The sequence below is a fragment of the Podarcis vaucheri genome (assembly GCF_965113315.1).
Source record: "Podarcis vaucheri genome assembly, chromosome: 11".
NCBI classification, from domain to species: domain Eukaryota; kingdom Metazoa; phylum Chordata; class Lepidosauria; order Squamata; family Lacertidae; genus Podarcis; species Podarcis vaucheri.
This window is the reverse complement of record NC_138749.1, coordinates 43535404-43555535: the sequence shown is the minus strand read 5'-3', so window position 1 is coordinate 43555535 and position 20132 is coordinate 43535404. Positions and strand designations below refer to the sequence as shown.

The 20132-nt window shown below is 46.3% G+C and overlaps 1 protein-coding gene across 5 annotated transcripts in view; it reads left to right on the top strand.

Annotated features, from left to right (window-relative positions):
* The window catches only part of TMEM232 (transmembrane protein 232), a 156422-nt gene that overhangs the window by 84275 nt on the left and 52015 nt on the right, over positions 1-20132 (top strand). For all 5 annotated transcript variants that reach the window (XM_082191451.1, XM_082191452.1, XM_082191448.1 and 2 more), the window contains one exon: positions 2675-2853. In XM_082191451.1, the coding sequence (XP_082047577.1) occupies positions 2675-2853 (179 nt within the window). The remainder of the gene's footprint in view (positions 1-2674; positions 2854-20132) is intronic.

Here is a 20132-nt window from a genome sequence, read left to right as displayed (position 1 = left end):
TCCAGAATGCACCCGGTCTTTCATAGGTCGGTGCTCACCCCCTACAAGGCCCCACACAGATTTCAGGAGTCAGGGACGGCACCAGAACCAAGCAGAGAGTCGCCCAAGAGGGGGAGGTCACCTAGGGCCGAACCAATCAACGAGGTCACAGAGATTCTGGACTCGAGATGGGGGGAAGAGGGAGTAGAATATTTTCTCGCCAGAGAAGGTGCCCCAGCCAGTGCCAACAGTTGGGTGCCGGACTACGCTTTGGACGAGCCCCTCCTCAAGGACGAGTTCCATGCCCTTTTCCCACACAGGCCCATGCCAGCACAGTTTTTCGACGATTGGCTTTTTACGCCCACACTTTCCGCCACCACCTTCCGAGGGTTCTCCTCCGCAGAGGAGACGACGCCAGAGTCGAGCCCTCCAAGGGGATCGTGTTCGGGGGTGGACACCGACCCTTCTTACTTGTGGGATGACCAACCAGAAGAGGACTGGCGCACGAGGTGGCGGATGGGGCCTTGGCAAGCAGACCCCACCCAGGCAACAGGGGGAGAGGAGGACGTGAACATGTTGGGAGAGGACCATGGGTTCGAGCACACATACACTGAACTGGAAGCAGAGGAGATCGACGTCGACGACCTGTGTCCGGCAGCGACCTCCGCAACGCTGGAGCTCCCAGAACCTGCGCCCGAGCAGCGGGAGGGGGGAAGGGGGGGCTTTGAGGGGGGGATGGATGTCAGGGGTTCAGGGACAGAGGCACAGGTGAGGGGGGAGACGGAGAGCGATGGGGAAGAAACCCAGGACAGTGAGGAGGAGGATGACAATGACTTGAGGTCTTCCATGAGTCTCTCAAGTGAATTGGAGGATTCCCAGAAGGGGGCGCCCCTGGTCAAGCGAAGGGGGGTCACAGGGGGGACTTGCCAGGAGCAGGGAAGCAGCAGGGAAACCCCGAGTGGGAGTGGGAGATCGGGGTCGGCTTCCCAGGAGGAACGGAGTGAGAAGGGTGGAGTTCCCAGCGTGACACACGGAGCAGAGCAGGAAGGAGACGGGGGAAGGAGATCGGGGCAGGACGTCCGGCCGGAAGGGGCGGAGAGTAATACAGGGAGTAGTGTAACTGTCAAAAGGAAGGTCAGGGGTAGCGAACGCGCGCCAAGTTCAAATGTGGAGGCGCGCGGAAATGCAGAGAGCCCGGAGGAGGAGCCTGGCCCCAAAGCACGAAGGAGGGGGGAGCAGGCATCTGAGGGATCCGCGTCAGGGGAAAGCAGGAGGGAAGGAACCCAGGGGGGCAGGAAGACCCTGTGGAAAAGAAAGGACAGGAAGAGGTGGTCTAGCACAAGCCTCTTAAACTGGTGTAGAGGCGGGACCGATTCAGAGGGGACTTCAAACGTCTAGGCTAAGAGACGCGGGGCTGCGCGCCTCGGTTGTGGAACCAATAATGAACTGCAATAAACATCCTTGTATATAAGAAGAGCTTGGCGTTGGTCTTTTGTGAGCTGAGACCTGAGGCAGCCCCTGACACTAATGTTAATGGTTTATGGGATGTTTTTCTTACCCCATCAAAAAGCTTGCAAGAACACTATCCATAATTATAAAAATGTCCCAAAACATTACATGTATTGTGCCAACCTGCACACACTTCCTTGATGTTCCTTTACCATTTGTTTGTGAGAAATCTATGGATTTTTTTACTACCGCAATCCGCTAACATTGGTTGGCTTCAATAGTATACCACAAAGGTATTTCTGGGGGCATTTTATGTCTTGTTTCCAACCCCGAATCAAAATGGTAAGTGGTAACTGGCTGGAATTTGAGGATGTGGTACAGGCGACAATTTGTAACGTCATTGATGGACTACCCTGTGGGCGTACTTAATGCATCAATTGTGCAATGAAAAGTGCGCATGCAGGATGATCCCCCCCCGAAGTTGGATGGTTAAAAAGACACATATTATATACACAGGGGCATTTGGTTCAGCGATAGCAGTGACACCCCAACAGTGTATGGTCCAGGAGAATGGGTTGCTGAGATGCTAACACCGCATGCATATGGTCCATTGCACATAAGGTAAAGGTAAAGGTACCCTTGCCCGAACGGGCCAGTCTTGACAGACTCTGGGGTTTGTGCGCCCATCTCACATCTATTGGCCGGGGGCCAGCGCTGTCCGAAGACACTTCCGGGTCACGTGGCCAGCGTGACAACGCTGCTCTGGCGAGCCAGAGCCGCACACGGAACGCCGTTTACCTTCCCACTGGTAAGCGGTACCTATTTATCTACTTGCCCCCGGGGGTGCTTTCGAACTGCTAGGTGGGCAGGCGCTGGGACCGAGCAGCGGGAGCGCACCCCGCCGCGGGGATTCGAACCGCCGACCTTTCGATCGGCAAGCCCTAGGCGCTGAGGCTTTAGCCCACAGCGCCACCCGCGTCCACCATTGCACATAGTAAATGCCTTTTAAACGAGATGACCTCTGAGTGGAACCACAGACATGGGCAAGGGCTTTCCACACCTTGTTTAAAAGGCCTTGCCATGTTTGAATCGGGCCCGAGCTTTCAGAGGCATTAGCTGCCTGCTATTTGGAAAAAATATATATGATAAAGACTACATAGATCTGGTTGTGATCCAGCAAAGCATTCCTTATGTTCTTTTAGCAAAGGCATAGAATGCTCATGGGACACTGAAATATTTTTTGCAGGTCACGATCCATTCTGGGTTATTCGTTATGGTGTGGTCTACAATCTAGTTGTCCTGCGTAGTGAACTCGCTGGGGATGTGACTCGAGAAGGATTAAGGAATGCTGTATGGAGATCTTTACAGAAACAAAAGAACACTGAAAAGGACAGCCATGTCCTGGAGGCTCTAAGAATAGCAGAGGTAGGTACAGAACCTAGTAGTCAGTATATGCCATTGCTCAAACAAGATTGTTACCATAATATCATTAATTACTTTTAGGCAAGGACCCTGGTTAATATTGGCATTCTCCAATACTCTTCTAACTTGGCTTGTATTCTGTGTGGGACCACCCTTGAGGTTAGTTAGGAGGCAGCAGCTAGTGCAGAATGTGGTGGCCAGGTTGCCTGCTGGAGCAAACCGCTGCCAGCAAATAACACCTTGCTTGTGCACTTTGCACTGGCTGCCACTGAGACAGGGCAAAATTGAAGGTTTGGTACTAACACAGAAGGGATGCGGGTGGCACTGTGGAATAAACCACAGAGCCTAGGACTTGCCGATCAGAAGGTCGGCGGTTCGAATCCCTGTGATGGGGTGAGCTTCTGTTGCTCGGTCCCTGCTCCTGCCCACCAAGCAGTTTGAAAACACGTCAAAGTGCAAGTAGATAAATAGGTACCGCTCCGCCGGGAAGGTAAACGGCGTTTCCGTGTGCTGATCTGGTTTGCCAGAAGCAGCTTAGTCATGCTGGCCACATGACCCAGAAGCTGTACGCTGGCTCCCTCGGCCAGTAAAGCGAGATGAGCACCGCAACCCCAGAGTCGGTCGGTCACGACTGGACCTAATGGTCTGGTGTCCCTTTAACTTTACCTTACTAACACAGAAGGTCCCATACAGTTTGGAACCAGGTTTCTTGAGAGACTGCCTCATCTCTTATACCCCAGTGGGTCACTTTGGTTGGTAAGAGAGTTCTAAGATACTCCACAGTAACTCAGAGAAGCACTTTTAGTGTGCCTGCCCCTGTTCACTACACCAGCATTCCTGTCAAGATACGACAGGCTCCCACTGCTTGAAGTTACTTGGAACAATTGAATATATTTCTTTCCTTTACACTTGCCCCACTGGCATAATAGGTCTCTTCCTTCGTGGCCATTTTGTGTTATTTTAAAACTTGCCTTCTGTTATATTGGTAACTGTTTTTGAGCTGTTTATATTGTTGTTGTTTTTTACAGCACCTTGGGATGTATGTGGAAGGAGATTAATAAATGTGAATAAGAATAATCTGTCAAAACATGAAATACACCATTTTAAAGCATAGCATTTTGAATAAAATATGATTGGTTTAGGCTCCTATGAATTCATGCAGGAGAGTAGGTCTTACTGAACTCAATGGGACTTACTTCTTAGTCGAAATATACAGTGGTACCTCGGGTTACATACGCTTAAGGTTACAGACTCCACTAACCCAGAAATAGTACCTCGGGTTAAGAACTTTGCTTCAGGATGAGAACAGAAATCGTACTTTGGTGGTGCGGCGGCAGCAGGAGGCCCCATTAGCTAAAGTGGTGCTTCGGGTTAAGAACAGTTTCAGTTAAGAACGGACCTCCGGAACGAATTAAGTACTTAACCCGAAGTACCACTGTATAGGCTTGTACTGCACTTTATTACTTTTTTATAATAATAAAATTATAATAATTTTTCATAATAATTAAATTTATTTTATAACAACAACAACTTTTCATATGATGTATTATGTGGTTTACTGTTATTTGTAAGTCACCAAGACAGGGAGAAGAAAAGAAAGCTCACAGGTGAGAGCTGGGAGGGTCCAACACTTTCTGTGAGTGACAAAGATAAAGAGTTACTCAGAGTTAAAAGTAGAAGTCGGCAAATGCGTCCTCTTTTTTGCTCTTCAACATATGGCAACCCTAACACACACACACCACATCTGCATCAAGTACAGCATACAAGCTAAGACAGGGGTTGCCCACTTTTTGGACCAGTGGGTAAATTTTGAATTTTGAGAAAGTGTTATGGATGCCATTCTGATTATTTATTTTAACGCTAGAATTATTCTACATAAAGAGTCATCAATGGATGCATGACTAATAATGTAACGGCAAGGGGAAACAGTCCATAGTTGATAGAGGGGCTACATTTTCTTCCCCCAGAGCTGGGTAGTGTCTCTGAGTTTTAAATGTCTGGCATTTTGAAAGCATATAAATATTATTTGAAATTAGATTCCATTCTTCATAGTGCAGAACAGGATTACAGAAATAGGCTTTAGAATTCAGACAGGTAAGGAAGATGAATTTGGTATAAGCAGTGTCTGCAGCAAAGTTAAATTATACATTAAACACTCTGTCCATTCTTATTATCTTAGGAAATTAGATAAGAAAGCCTGATTTATTTAACTGAGTTGGAAATAAGCTTAGGAGATTTAAAATGCAGTTCTGTGATAGCCTAGGGAACAGGGGGGAATTTTGCCGGTGAGCATAGTAGGTATTCTTGTCTAAATATCCCTGGTTGTTAGCCTTTGGCCAATTTAATAAGTGCAAATCAAGAGCTGAACCACAGCTTATGCTATACAGTAGTACCTCGGGTTACAGACACTTCACGTTACAAACGCTTCAGGTTACAGACTCCGCTAACCCAGAAATAGTACCTCCGGTTAAGAAATTTGCTTCAGGATGAAAACAGAAATCACATGGCAGCAGCAGCGGGAGACCCCATTAGCTAAAGTGGTACCTCAGGTTAAGAACAGTTTCAGGTTAAGAATGGACCTCCAGAACGAATTAAGTTCTTAACCCGAGGTACCACTGTATAGGTCTCTATTAGAAAAGGGGAGAGAGAAAATGTTGAGAAGATACTAGGGGTTTTGCCTATCCAGTTTCAAGGGAACAGTACCACTGAGCAGTCAGCTGAGACATAATAGGCTCAGTGGTTGGGAACCTTTTTGGCCCAATGGAATCAGATTGTCACCGGTGCCCACCCCGTGGGACAACCTACCTGTCAGTCACCTGGTGCCTGATTATTGACAGGTGTGTTTTCCTGTCCACATGTCCAAGTCCCTTGCTCAGTGCTTCTCAAGCTCTGAGTATAGGACTGACAAAGTTGAGAAAAATGTCTTTGTGGGTCAAATTTGACCCATGAACCAGAGGTTTACCACCCCGGTCTAGGAGATAGGTTACTCTCAGTGAACCTAATGTGGCATAGTCTTGGTCACTCCCTGGAGATGGGGGACCATCTGAGAACTTCATCCACCCAAGAAACCCAAGAGGAAAAGGTGGGATATTAAAAGGAATACTATTTTGTGTTCATGGATTTACTTCCTGAAGCAATCTCATGAATGCCTACTCATTTGGATGTTACATGGGAATCATAACACTTCCCAGATCTCATTAGCAGGCTCCCCAGGTCCTGTCTGGTGGTTTTCGCAAAGCATCTGCAGAAAAATATATGGGTATAAATTCTTCTTTCTTGGGTTTGTGATAGTGTTTTGAAAATTGTCATAACCACATGTGGAGTTATTTCATGTACATAGGGTTTCCTAGGGTGATGCATTTTAAGTGGCTGTCTGCCTCTTGAGTAAGGCAATAAGATATAAATTATCATGCCACAAAAAGGGACATTTTATGCTGTGTTAATAGTTCTGTTTGAGGTGTCAGGCCCTTTAGCAAGATTTTGAACAAAGCATTGAAAGGGATGGAAGGCCAGCATAAAGGAAAAACAAACTTCTACCTCTACCATATTATTACACAATAAATATCCAATTATTATATTGTTAGAAAGTGTATGCAGTTGTCCAGGGTGTTTCGAGTTTTTCCCATGATTCTTCTTAATGAATGCCTTTCTTATGCTGGAAAGAAGGACCCTGTCTTCTCTCTGCCAGTCCATGTAATATGGGAGCCCTTGTGTTGTCTATCCATGTTGGGTCCATTGGTTATATCAGTGTGATTCCAATCAGTTTCCCCACCCAAGCCCTTTAAATGTGATAACAATACAACCTAATTTAGACATGGGTGCAATTCTTTCTTACCAGTTTTGAGTCTTATCTTTTCTGGTTCCTTTCCTTTACTGCTGCACTGAATACATTTATTCATTCACCCAAATTAATACACACACAGTTTTTCAAAAACTCAGAGGTTAAAAATGGCATGCATCTCTAACAAATGTCTTATTCTGGTACACGGAAATCTTGTATCTTAGCAGCACTAGTGAATATTCATGTATATTTAACATTTAAAAGCCACTTTGCAATACTTCAACATATCAGGGACTGTGTAGCTCCTAAATACATAAGATCCTCCTGAGAAAAGAGGGCAAGCACATCTATTCTGAATTGTTTGCATTTTATGCTATGAATTTCATGATACTTTGGAGGTTTTAACGCAGCAGATTCCAGCTGAGCACATTCTGGCATATATTGTAATGTAGAAAGGAGACAGTCTGCTGCTAACTATTAGAATACACACACACACAAACACACACTATTCTGAATTAATAGAGAAGATGCAACAATATTTTTTTTACACACAATTTGATAATGGGAGAATGGGAATTTTATTTCCACCCTCTCTTTTTCATTGCTTTTGTAGCTATTCTCTATAATATGCCAGATTATATATATCCTATATATGTAAAATGAGATATATTAAGTGGATTCCAGCATAAACATGGAAGTGCCTTGGGCAAGAAAGCATCACTGTTATTGACAGCTGTTTTATCTCTTCATGGAAACTGGGAACATGTCTAATACGAAGAGAAAGTTCACATTAGTGCCAATCTTTAAGATTTGAACAAGATATTGTAGCAGTTATGGTGGTGCTTCTGAAAGCACTTTTCTCATGAAACCTCTTCTTCTCCTACTGTCACATCTGGGGAACTCAACAACTGATAAGACATTATTGTACTGCAAGCTCCCTAACCCCACTCCACCGATGTGGGTGCTGTATGCAGAGAACATGCCACACGATGACCTGATTGACACATCTTGCTAAACCAAATCATGGCTTACATCAGTGATGGCCAAACTTGGCCCTTCAGCTGTTTTGGGACTACAATTCCCCTCATCCCTGACCACTGGTCCTGTTAGCTTGGGATGATGGGAGTTGTAGTCCCAAAACAGCTGGAGGGCCAGGTTTGGCCATCACTGGCTTACATGAATGAGCTCCCGGCGTGATCCTGATAGCTTTGCTCCTCTTTGATCATTTTTCTGCTCTTACAAATTCATCCAATCTTGGGCTCATCGTTTGGCTCTCTCCAGACAAACCAGGATCTGTAACCAAGGTTTGTCCTATGTTTTTACGGCTTGTGATTTGTCTGGGATTGCTGGGCCACAAGCCTGGGTTTGAACCATGGCTTAGCTCAGTGCAACACAGCAGCAAAATGGTCATGAAGACGCAAAGTGGATGCGATCTTCTGTACTGGAGCCTGTTTGCTTGCTCATGGTAAGCCAAGTTTTGGTTTAGTGTTACATGCAAACAAGGGCACTGAGTATCCCTAGGAGAGAAGATATGGGGTTGTTCTTAGTATCAGTACTCTTATCATCAGTATTTCCTGTATTGTATCCTAAGTGAAAGGGAGATATTCCAGGCTATATAAATTCAATTAATAATAAATAAATAAGCTCTGGCTCATTAATGTATTTGCTTGCAGGTAAGTCTCACCTATTTAACTAGAATTTTTATTTTAACAAGCTTCGGTTTTCAGCCATCCAGTTCAAACCCAAATCTGGGGGGGTGGGGGAAAGCAATTAGCCTGACATTTCAAAAACATGGTAAGGTTGGTCATAATCTCTTTGAATTTACATGTAGCCATGTGTCTACTCACATACTATGATGTGCATAACTTTGCTACATGTTGGCTGCCTAACTGACCAGAAGCACAAAATGAGTAGCAAGAATTCGTCAAAGTAAAAAAGCTGGAAACTACTTAACTTATGGCCTTTCTAAAAAAAACAAAAACAAAACATTCATGGTGTGATAAAAGAGCATTTGTGACTTGTTTTGTGCAGGGGAAGCAGGAGTATCTTTTCTCAAGGAAGTGGTTTTTTGTTGCAGGAGCATCATCTATCCAGCATTCAAAATACAGTACAGTCGTACCTTGGTTGACAAATGGCTTAGTTGCTGAACGTTTCGGCTCCCAAATGGTAAAAAACTAGAAGCGAGTTTTCTGGTTTTTGAATGATTTTCAGAAGCTGAACGTCTAGCGCAGCTTCCGATTGGCTGCAGGAGCTTCCTGCAGCCAATTTGAAGCCACGCTTTCGCTTCCGAACGTTTTGGAAGTTGAACAGACTTCCGAAATGGATTCCGTTCGACTTCCAAGGTACAACTGTATCTGGAAAGGGTCTCTGAGCAAAGAACTGTGTTGGAATGCTCTTAACTGTCTCTCAACATAGTTGACTCAGCATTTTAACGAGTCTTTTCCTAGCAAGTTAGGGAACATTTTTGCAAACCTCTATCAGAAACGCAACTGTTTACTGGTCAGTCACCTCAGGCACTTGCAAAGGTTTGAAATCAGGTCTGCATAGTCTTCAAAATTGTGCAGTGAAATTAAGCTGCTCTGAGTAATTAAATTTTGTGGATATTAAGCTGTGATAATACAGCATTTCAGACTTAATTTGGTTAATGAGACTGAAGGCTTATTTCCTCCCCAACTAATTTCTCTGGAGGTTGTATATTTTTATGATTTATTTTTCATCTCTGTTGAAGATTAATGTTCTGATAAATCAATGCCTGATTCACTGGAACAGTGGCTTCAGATATCTGGGATATTTCCAAGCAAGTCCAGTCGACTTGCCTCTTGTGCAAAGGTTACATTCCAGAAATGACACATAAATGCAAAACCATGTATAATCAACACAAACACCCCAGACACACACAACCACCCTTGCATGAGCAGGCTCACCTTTCTAGAGCCGTGTTCCCAAGCAAGGCAGAAAACTTTTAAGATCTCTGCCTTGCTTACCGGACTCTGGAAGGATCTCGCAGGGCTGTCCCAAGTTTTCGTGAGATCTCACCAGAGCCTCCCAGAGCCTGATAAGCAAGGTGGAAAACCCTGCACAAAAAGGTCTCCACCTTTCATGTTTTTAATTTGTATGATTTCAACCGGTCAGCCACCAAGTGTGAAAAGTTCAAATTGTGCAGGTTAAACACGCACAAGATGCAAGTCAATTGTATATGGAAAATTGCACCCTTTTTGATCAATCTCCACCAGCATAAGGGAGAATTCTTTAAAAGTCATCCCTCAATAGTATTTTACCCTGATGCCCTGATCTCAAGTTACACGATCAGGATTTCTCTTCTGCAGGCAGGACTGTGGGGTGTGTGGGTCTTATTGGCACATGTGGTGGAGTTGTGTTGAAGTTCATAAATTTTGGAAACAAGTTATTACATAAATAGTACAGTTATAGGTAAAAATGTGACCCTGGACCGTAAATCATGCATTTTGTCTATTTTTGATAAATTCAGGTTTTATATGTAAACAGTTAACTGTTTATTTTCTGAATAAAAAAAAATCCTTCCAGTAGCACCTTAAAGACCAACTAAGTTAGTTCTTGGTATGAGCTTTCGTGTGCATGCACACTTCTTCAGATACACTTCAGTTTATTTTCTGGTTAGTAATCACTGAGGGATAGAAAGACTCTTCATTTTATATCCTATGTCAGTGGTTCAAGAAAGTTATGTTTATTGCTATTTCAGAGAAATTGACATGTCATATTTGAGTAGCTGGGGTGACATTGATCTTTCTGATTTCATCTCCATTTGGGGTTTATTTATTAGATAGATGACATTGCAGTCACACCGGTGGCAAATCCCTTCGAAATAATGATTTTATTTGACGGCATCTACAGGGAAGACTTTTTTCTTTTTCTCTACTTGATTGTACGGTGCAAATTGTGTTTTTATACCCCATTTAAAATTTTATAATTGTATCCATTTCATTCATTCCTGATTTTCAAATACCCTTTTGACTTGATTATCAAAAGCTCCTGGTATTGAACTTACCTTATTTTGTTGTCAATGTCTGTTTTTCTCTTTGTGTGCATTGTCCGTTTTTGTCGTTCAGTAGAATAAAAAACAAAACAAAATTGCACGGCTCATTTGTCATGGAATATTTTGCACTTCCATGTCGGTTTAAAGCTCCATTTTTTCCTAATAAGAATTGACACAGTCTCTGATTAAGGAAAGGATATGGCTGTCATGTACCTTGGCCTCCAAAGAGCGATGATTCAAATGCATGTATACTATTCACAACTGGGTTGAGACAGGCGCATATTGTATTTTGTTACTGGGGTAGAACAAAATATTCTGCAAGAAATGCTTTTGAGTCAGTCATTAAAAGGACCTCTGACTGATAAAACCCATTGTCAGGGGATGGTTAGCTGCTTGTGCTTAAAATGGTGCCCCTTCAGAGTTTGTGCGACCCCACAAACCTCTGTGTGTGACAGAGCTCCTCAGACATGTCTGCTCTAGTCACTAGTAGAGTCTGACAGTGGCTGTCTGCGGAAGCGCTTCCAGCAAAGAAGTTCCTTAACGGAAACGCGTCTCCTGGACTCACGACGTGGCAGCTTCCGGCGCAGCATGGGTCTCCCTGCAGCTGCTTCTGACACCTCCCCGCTATTTTCGCTCGAAGTGTCTCTCACCCCTTTCTCTCCCCTGCTGCTTCCTGCCTGGGCTGCTGCGTCTCTCTCAGCATTACTGAGATCCTCCTCCAGAGACCCGGCGCTCCCCCTGCTGGTCCCTGCTTTGGCTGTTGACTCTCTCCCAGTCTCTGGGAGCCTTGCCACGTCCCTTTCCTCCGATGTCAGTTCCCTGACATCCACCTCCCCTCCAGGGCCCCCCTCTCCCCCGCCCCTACTTTCTCCTCTGGGCGGTGAGGAGCTGAAACCCCTAAAAGAATCCTCTTCATCTTCCGACGTCTCGAACAATTCCCTCCATCGGTCTTCGTTCCGACTCGCTGAATCCTCTTCCACCTCGGAGTCAGCGAACCCCTCCAACTCTTCTTCGTCGTCGGTGGTGGCGAAGTATTCCCTCCGGAACCTCGCCACTGGCTGGGGTTTTCTAGGGAATCTCTGATGAAAAGTTTCAATCAACACCTCGTCATCTACCTCCTCTGCCCTGACCCAGGTGTTTTCCGACTCCGGCTCCCCTTCCCACATTACCAAATACTCTACTTGCTCTCCCCTCCACCTGGAATCGAGAATCTCCGCTACATGGTAGCTGTGTTCTTTTTCTTCCATAGCTGGTCCCCTATTGACCCTCCCCTCTCTGTCCCCTATATACGGTGACAGCAATGATCTGTGGAACACTGGGTGCAACTTCATGTGGTTCGGTAACCGGAGTCTGAAAGCCACTGGGTTGACCTGTTGCGTGACTTCGAATGGGCCCAGTCTTTTAGGTCTTAACTTCTTACAACCTCCTTTAAATGGTAACCCTTGGGTGGACAGCCACACCTGGTCCCCCACCCTAATGCTTTCCCCTTCCCTTCTGGTTTTGTCTGCCTGCCTCTTATATTCCTCCTTCGCCCTGTTTAAATTAAGTTGGAGCTGGCGATGGATCGCTTCCATTTCTTCGACAAACTGTTCTGCGGCAGGAACGCTCCAGTTCTCCCCCTCCCCCCCTGGGAAGGCTCGGGGATGACACCCGTGATTGGCCAAAAAAGGGCTCATCCCCGTGGACACGTTCTCTGCATTGTTATAGGCAAATTCTGCCAACGCCAGCTTCTCCACCCAATCATTCTCTCTGTCATTCACATAACACCTCAAATATTGCTGGAGGACACCATTAGCTCTTTCCGCCTGCCCATTGGTTTCTGGATGACGGGCAGTGGAAAAATTCACCTCTACATGCAATAAGCTCATGAGCTTCCTCCAGAACCTGGAAGTAAATTGTTTCCCTCGGTCCGAAACCACCCTCAAGGGGGCACCATGCAACCTAAACACATTTTCCACAAACAATTTAGCGGTTTCTTCTGCTGTGACCGCATGTGAGCAGGCTATAAAGTGGGCCATCTTGGTTAACAGGTCTACCACAACCATAATGGCTGTCTTCCCTTTGGACCTGGGCAGATCAGTCATGAAATCTATTGCCACTGCCTCCCATGGTCTTTCCGGCGTGGGTAGTGGTTCTAATAAACCTGCCGGTGCCCGCCTCTCCCCCTTGGCTCGTTGACATCGGTCACACCCTCTCACATATTCACGCACATCTTCCCTGACCTTGGGCCACCAGAATTCCCTGGTAACCAGCCACATGGTTTTGTGTTGCCCAAAATGCCCTGCTGTGGGGCTATCGTGCAGTTGCTTGAGTACCTTTTCCCTCAATTCCCCTTCAGGTATGTATAACGCTCCCTTGTAGTACAACGCCCCGTTTCTCTCCTCAAAACCCCCGGGTTTGTCTCCCTCCCTCCTGAGACCCCTGAGTTTGTCCTGGGCGTATTCATCCTGCACCGTTCCCTCTACCAGTTCCCTTTGCCCCACCAAAGCCGCCCCACACACCCAGCGGTCCTCGGGAATAACATAGGTCTCTTCGGGTGCACCCTCTCCCTCCAAATATTCAGGTTTGCGTGAGAGAGCGTCCGCCCTAACGTTCTCCGGGCCTGGTACGTAACAAATCTCAAAGTTAAATTTGGAGAACTCCTGGGCCCATCTCAACTGCCTTTGGTTGAGCACTCGCGCAGTTCTCCAATACTCTAGATTCTTATGGTCCGTGCACACTTGCACCTTCTGTTGTGCACCAATTAGTAGATGCCTCCATCTCCGGAAGGCCTCATAAATCACCAGAAGTTCCCGGTCGTGCACCGTGTAGTTTCTCTCAGATTTGTTCAGCTTTCGCGAAAAGAAGGCACACGGTCGCCACTCTGACCCCTCCTTCCCCGGCTGCAGAAGAAGCACCGCCCCTATGGCTCTGTCCGAAGCGTCTGTTTCGACCCTCAGCTTTTTTTGTAAATCCACATGTAGAAGTTGTTCGTCAGAGGCGAAGGCCCTTTTCAGTTCCTCAAACGCTCGCTCCGCCTCCCCCGTCCAAACAAACTTCTTTTTGCTGCTGAGACAGTCCGTGATGGGCGCCGTCAGGTGGGCGAAGTTTCGGATGAACTTACGATAAAAGTTTCCAAACCCTAGGAACCTCTGCACATCCTTCTTGGTCTTGGGTGTTTTCCATTCCAGCACCGCTTGAACCTTGCCGGGGTCCATGGCCAACCCTTTGTCTGACAAGCGGTACCCCAGGAATTCCACCTCCTTGGTATGAAACTGACATTTTTCCAGTTTCACCCACAGTCTGTTGGCTTGCAGCCTGCTCAACACTTCTCTGACGTCTCTCACATGTTGCTCCTCATTCTCCGAATACACCAACACGTCATCTAAGAAGGCCACGCAATTCTTGTAGAGCAAAGGCCCCAGTACATGGTTCATAAAGGCTTGAAAACACGCTGAGCCTGTTTGTAATCCAAAAGGCATAACGAGGTATTCAAATGCCCCCAAAGGGGTGAACATGGTGGTCTTCCATTCATCCCCTTTCCTTATACGTATCAGGTTGTACGCCCCCCTTAGGTCCAGCTTTGTAAAAATCTTTCCTTTTCGCACCCTGGTCAAAATATCATCAATCCTGGGCATAGGAAAAGCCGCCGGCTCTGTCACTGCATTTAGGGCCCGAAAGTCACATACCAGCCTCGGCTTGTCCGTGTTTTTTTTATCCACAAAAAACACTGGGCTACCCCCCGCTGCCTTGGACTCTCTGATGAAGCCTCTCTTCAGGTTCTTGTCAATGAACGCTCTCAACTCCTGCATCTCCCTGTCTGACATGGCATACAACTTGCCTACAGGAAGCTGTGCTCCAGGGAGTAAATTGATCTGGCAATCAAAGGGCCTATGCGGGGGTAGTTGGTCCGCTTCCTTCTCGCTGAACACGTCGCTGAGATCAGCATACTGTGGTGGCACCTTCCCCTTCTCCATCACTTCCGTCCCTGCTAGGGTGGCTTGGACCCCTGCTGACCCCTTTTCCGCCCTGCAGTGTTCTAAGCAGTGTGCGGAACCGAAGGAAACCACTCTTTGATGCCAGCCCACCAGCGGATCATGTAGGGCTAGCCAGCTCATTCCCAAAATAATGGGAGCGCCTCCCAAGGTGGCCACATTAAACGCTATCAGTTCTGTGTGCCTTGCCACCCTCATTATCATTGGGACGGTCTGCAAGCTGACGCCTCCTCCCAACAGTTCCCTGCCATCAATCGTGGTCACCTGCAGGGGGTTGCTTAAAGGGATAGTCTGTATCTGGTGTTCAGCAGCAAACTCCTTGCTCATGAAATTGCAGGAGCTGCCTGAGTCCAACAGCGCCTTTATTTTTAGGGGGTGTCCATTTTGCAGCTCTAGCGACACTTCAATCACTAGAGCAGGTCGAGGAGCTTCTGGCACTGGCACTTGGGAAAGGGGCACTTTCACTGCTCTTTGGCCTGGCTGCAGTGCCCTGCTGGCAACCAGGCGTTGGCTTTTACCTGCTCCGTTTCTCCCTGCTCTTCCCCCTCAACAGCTCCCACCATCCCTTGCCATTCCTTCCTCTGGGGGCAGACTCTGGCAAAGTGGCCTGGCTGTTGGCAGAGATAGCATTTCCGGGCTCCCTTTCCCTCCTTCTTCGCCCCCTCACTGGGCTTTGAAACTGCGCGCGCGCGGGCTGTTCCGATTTCCATCGGCTCTGCCGGCGGGAAAGCTGGCTCAGGAATGTCTGGAATGCGTAACTCCTTCCAACGTTCCCCTCTCCCTTCCCGCCTCTCCAAGGCTCTTGCCTCCTGGCGCGCTCCAATGGTCAGCGCAGATTTGGTCAGCTGATCCATAGACCCCGCCCTGGGGCTTCTGGCCAGCTCGTCTTTCACAGCTGAAGAAAGACCTTCTTCAAATAGCATCTGAATGGGTGCCGCCGATAAATCCCACCCCAATCTGTGAATCAGCATGGTAAATTCAGTCCAGTACTCACGGACAGATCTGCTTCCCTGCTTGCAAGCCATTAGCTGTCTGCGTACCAACCCTTCCTCAATATCGCTGGAAAACATGATATCCATTGCACGAAAGAATTTCATAGTGTCCTTTAAGATATCGTTGTGCGTTGCCATCAGGGGTCGAACCCAGTCCCGCGCCCCCTTCTCAAGATGCCCAATTACGAACGCAACTCGCGATTCCTCATCAGGGAACTCATCAAACTGCACATTCAGAGCATATTGCATCTCAGTCCTAAAGGCATGGTAATCCTTGGGGTCCCCCCCAAACTTCTGCACCAATCCTGGTACCTTTCTGGGGAACTGAGTGGTTCTCCCCTTTTTGTCAGCATCCTGAGCCCTTCTCTCCTCGAGCCTCGCCGTCTGCAGCGCAAGTTGGACTTCCAGAGCTTGATACCTTTCTTCCAAGCTTGGACCAGCTCCAACCCCTGCGTCTCCGGTTCCGACTGGGTTGCTCATGATGCTTTCTCCTGCACAGGCAGCGTACAGAGACTGTCAGACTGCTGTCAGGGGATGGTTAGCTGCTTGTGCTTAAAATGGTGCCCCTTCAGAGTTTGTGCGACCCCACAAACCTCTGTGTGTGACAGAGCTCCTCAGACATGTCTGCTCTAGTCACTAGTAGAGTCTGACAGTGGCTGTCTGCGGAAGCGCTTCCAGCAAAGAAGTTCCTTAACGGAAACGCGTCTCCTGGACTCACGACGTGGCAGCTTCCGGCGCAGCATGGGTCTCCCTGCAGCTGCTTCTGACACCTCCCCGCTATTTTCGCTCGAAGTGTCTCTCACCCCTTTCTCTCCCCTGCTGCTTCCTGCCTGGGCTGCTGCGTCTCTCTCAGCATTACTGAGATCCTCCTCCAGAGACCCGGCGCTCCCCCTGCTGGTCCCTGCTTTGGCTGTTGACTCTCTCCCAGTCTCTGGGAGCCTTGCCACGTCCCTTTCCTCCGATGTCAGTTCCCTGACACCCATTAATTCTTTAAGGTGAAATAATGTGGTCTAAGCAATGTGGGCTTCAGATAAAAACGTCTGTCCAGCTCTCTCCTCAGTACTTATGTGCTATAACGCACTTTAATATCCTCGCCATATAAAGAAGAGCATTGATTTGTATTACAGAGCTGTGAGTGATCCAGAATGTCACAGGATGCCACCTGAAATCCCAGCATAGTGTGGTAAATAAGAGCTACAAAGCAACTGAACTAGGCTCTGCCACATTCTCATTGAGAAAAACAGCAGGGCTGTTGTTATTGAGGCACAGAGACAGCAAAGCCCCAATGCCCAGGTACACAAAAGAGACAGCAAATGACAGAACAGTAAGAAACAGGCTTTTAGATTCCTGTTGACTTGTCACATAGGACACAAAAGCAACGTTAAAGACCTGATTTTGCATCACAACTACTAACCGTGTCTCCTTTTTGGATTGTAAACATTTTCAAGAGATAGTATATTTTAGCACCATTTTGTTCGTTGGTTTACAGTCTCCCTAAGTTATTCATTTATTAATGTGTGGCTCTATTAATTTAAGTAATCGTCATCACCATCATCAAAGGCCTGGAAACGATGCCTTATGAGGAACAGATAATGCTACATTTTAAAAGATTTGTCTTGAGAGTCTTTAAACCTCTTTTGTCGACCAGCAACATCACGCTTTCCATTTTTAGGTTTGGAATAGAGTAGTTGCTTTGGAAGATGATAATCAGGCATCTGAACATGACCAGTCCAATGAAGTTGATGTTGAAGAATCATTGCTTCGACACTGGTGATCTTTGCTTCTTCTGGGCTGCATCAATAGGAGTATAGCATCTAGATCAAGGGAAGTAATAGTGCCACTGTATTCTGCTCTGGTCAGACCTCACCTGGAGTACTGTGTCCAGTTCTGGGCACCACAGTTCAAGAAGGACACTGACAAACTGGAACGTGTCCAGAGGAGGGCAACCAAAATGGTCAAAGGCCTGGAAACGATGCCTTATGAGGAACGGCTAAGGGAGCTGGGCATGTTTAGCCTGGAGAAGAGGAGGTTAAGGGGTGATATGATAGCCATGTTCAAATATATAAAAGGATGTCACATAGAGGAGGGAGAAAGGTTGTTTTCTGCTGCTCCAGAGAAGCGGACACGGAGCAATGGATCCAAACTACAAGAAAGAAGATTCCACCTAAAGATTAGGAAGAACTTCCTGACACTAAGAGCTGTTCGACAGTGGAATTTGCTGCCAAGGAGTGTGGTGTAGTCTCCTACTTTGGAGGTCTTTAAGCAGAGGCTTGACAACCATATGTCAGGAGTGGTCTGATGGTGTTTCCTGCTTGGCAGGGGGTTGGACTCGATGGCCCTTGTGGTCTCTTCCAACTCTATGATTCTATGATTCTATCTGCTGAAATGCTGCCTATACGCTACTGTGTTTTTTGTATGCTGATGGAATCTGAAGCTGGTACAGAATGCAGTGGCAGTACTGGGAGCACATTATAGCAATACAATTTGCAATGTCTTCCTATCATCTTCCTTTGATCTATAAAGTCCTGAAAAACATGAGCCATCTATGTGCATTTATCCTCATCATCATCTAGGCCACATCATGAACACAAAGATCATCTGATGATGATAATATCCTCTTTGCTGTGGGTAGACACAGTTGGGGCCAATTTAAATCTATATGAAAGATTACTTAAGTCCCATTGAGTTAATGGGAACTAGGTGGGAGTAGCTTGCATCTGTGTCCAACCCTAGGTTTTTGTGCTCATGCAGTTTTGCATGCAGCGGAACCAGGGTTAACGTATAGTATCTACCTTGTGGTTATCTGAGAAAGGTTCTTCATTTAGTCATGCGTGCTTGAATATATGAGTTTGATGTCTTTGCCAAAGTTCAGGTGCTGAATTGGTAGCTTGAGTTAACTCAGTGCAGTCTCTGAAGCGTAAGTGGCTAACATGTAATTCTCCAAATGTTGTTGGATTCCAATTCACATCAGTTCCAGCCAGTGTTGGCAAAATTCAAGGGTGCTGGGAGCAACAACTGGAGGGCCACAGGTTAGCCACCTCTGCTCTAATATGTTTCTGGGGGTGACCAGAAGCCATAGCTGCCAACTTTCCCCTTTTCTTGAGCGGAATCCTATTCATAACAAGGGAATTTCCTTTTAAAAAAGGGAAACGTTGACAGCTATGTCAGAAGCTGAACAGAGCTGAGAGTGAGGAAATGAACCCTGGCATAAGTAGGCTAGCCATTTTACATGGAAAAGATCCCTATCTCTTTAGGAGCAATAAGAATCCACACCCCTACATTTGCCACCTAGTCATAATAGTCTAATAAACATTATTAGTTAGTGATGGTTCCTTGGAGATTGTCAACAAGAATGACTCCCTTTCGGCTGCCCTAACATATATGCTGGCAAACTGAAGGAGAAGCTTCATTTTAAGTCCTTTCTGCCATCTGCCTTGCAAAACATGAAAGTTTTTTTTTAAAAAAAGAAAATCTCATTTTTGCTTCAGTGTAAGAGTTCATTCTTTGCGTATTTGACCTCCTGCTTTTCTTATTGTGTAGAGCTTCTTTTCAAGCAAACCCTTTCACTCTTTCATCCTTCCACCCACGGTCACTGCTGAAATATATTTTGGTAGTCATTTTTTTTTAATTGAAAGAAAGGTATCCTAATATGCTCTTTGCACTATGTTCATGACTTTATAGTTTGTCTTCCCTAAGTCAAGACATGTCAGCCATATTCTGTCTTAATATAACAAAGTCTGCAGTAGCATGTAGCTCTGCTACAGATTTCTTAACCTTGCTAGTGTTGAACACTTGGACTGGCTGTATGCTAAAGCCCAGATTGTTTTGAATATGAAGCAGAGAGTAGCAGCTTTCTAGTGTGCTTAATTTCGATAAAGAATATGCCTGCTTGCCACGTTGTCTGCTTCTGTACAGGCCACCATCTGTGAGCTTGCCATATTGGGAATATTTCCCTTTTACTTCTATGTACAGAAAAGATACAAAATGCTGTCTTCTGGTGTGTGAGATCCACATTCAAGAATTGGTGCCCTTTCTGGTGTGTGTGCTTGTGTTGTGGACATAACATCAAGAAGGAGCACTACATTCATATTTGGCATAGATCTACTTCAATGGAATAGCAGGAGGGCTGGTCCAGATGTTACACCCAACATGTGGCCCAGCATCCTAACACTCCCAGCCACACAGCTGATAACAATTCATCATGTGATGCTGATGAGACTTTCATGTATTGACTTACCCCATTCTTCATGGGTAAAAAAAACACACCATTGTTGTGGGCCACTGGCAGAAAACTGTTCTGTTCCTGGTGGGGGTTGCAGTCAGCTGGTTGTTCCAGCCCAAACAGAAGTTTCACCAGGAATCCTGGTTTAAGGCAGCATCCTGAACAGTTCCAAGGCTGGAGATTTATGCAAGCGGGTTCATATGTTACTTCAGCAGCAGACAGCCTTAGGCGGAGACTTAAATAGAGCTGCAGCTCAGTTTGCCTAGGTGGCTCCACTTCTAGCTGCGGGAACCCTTACCAG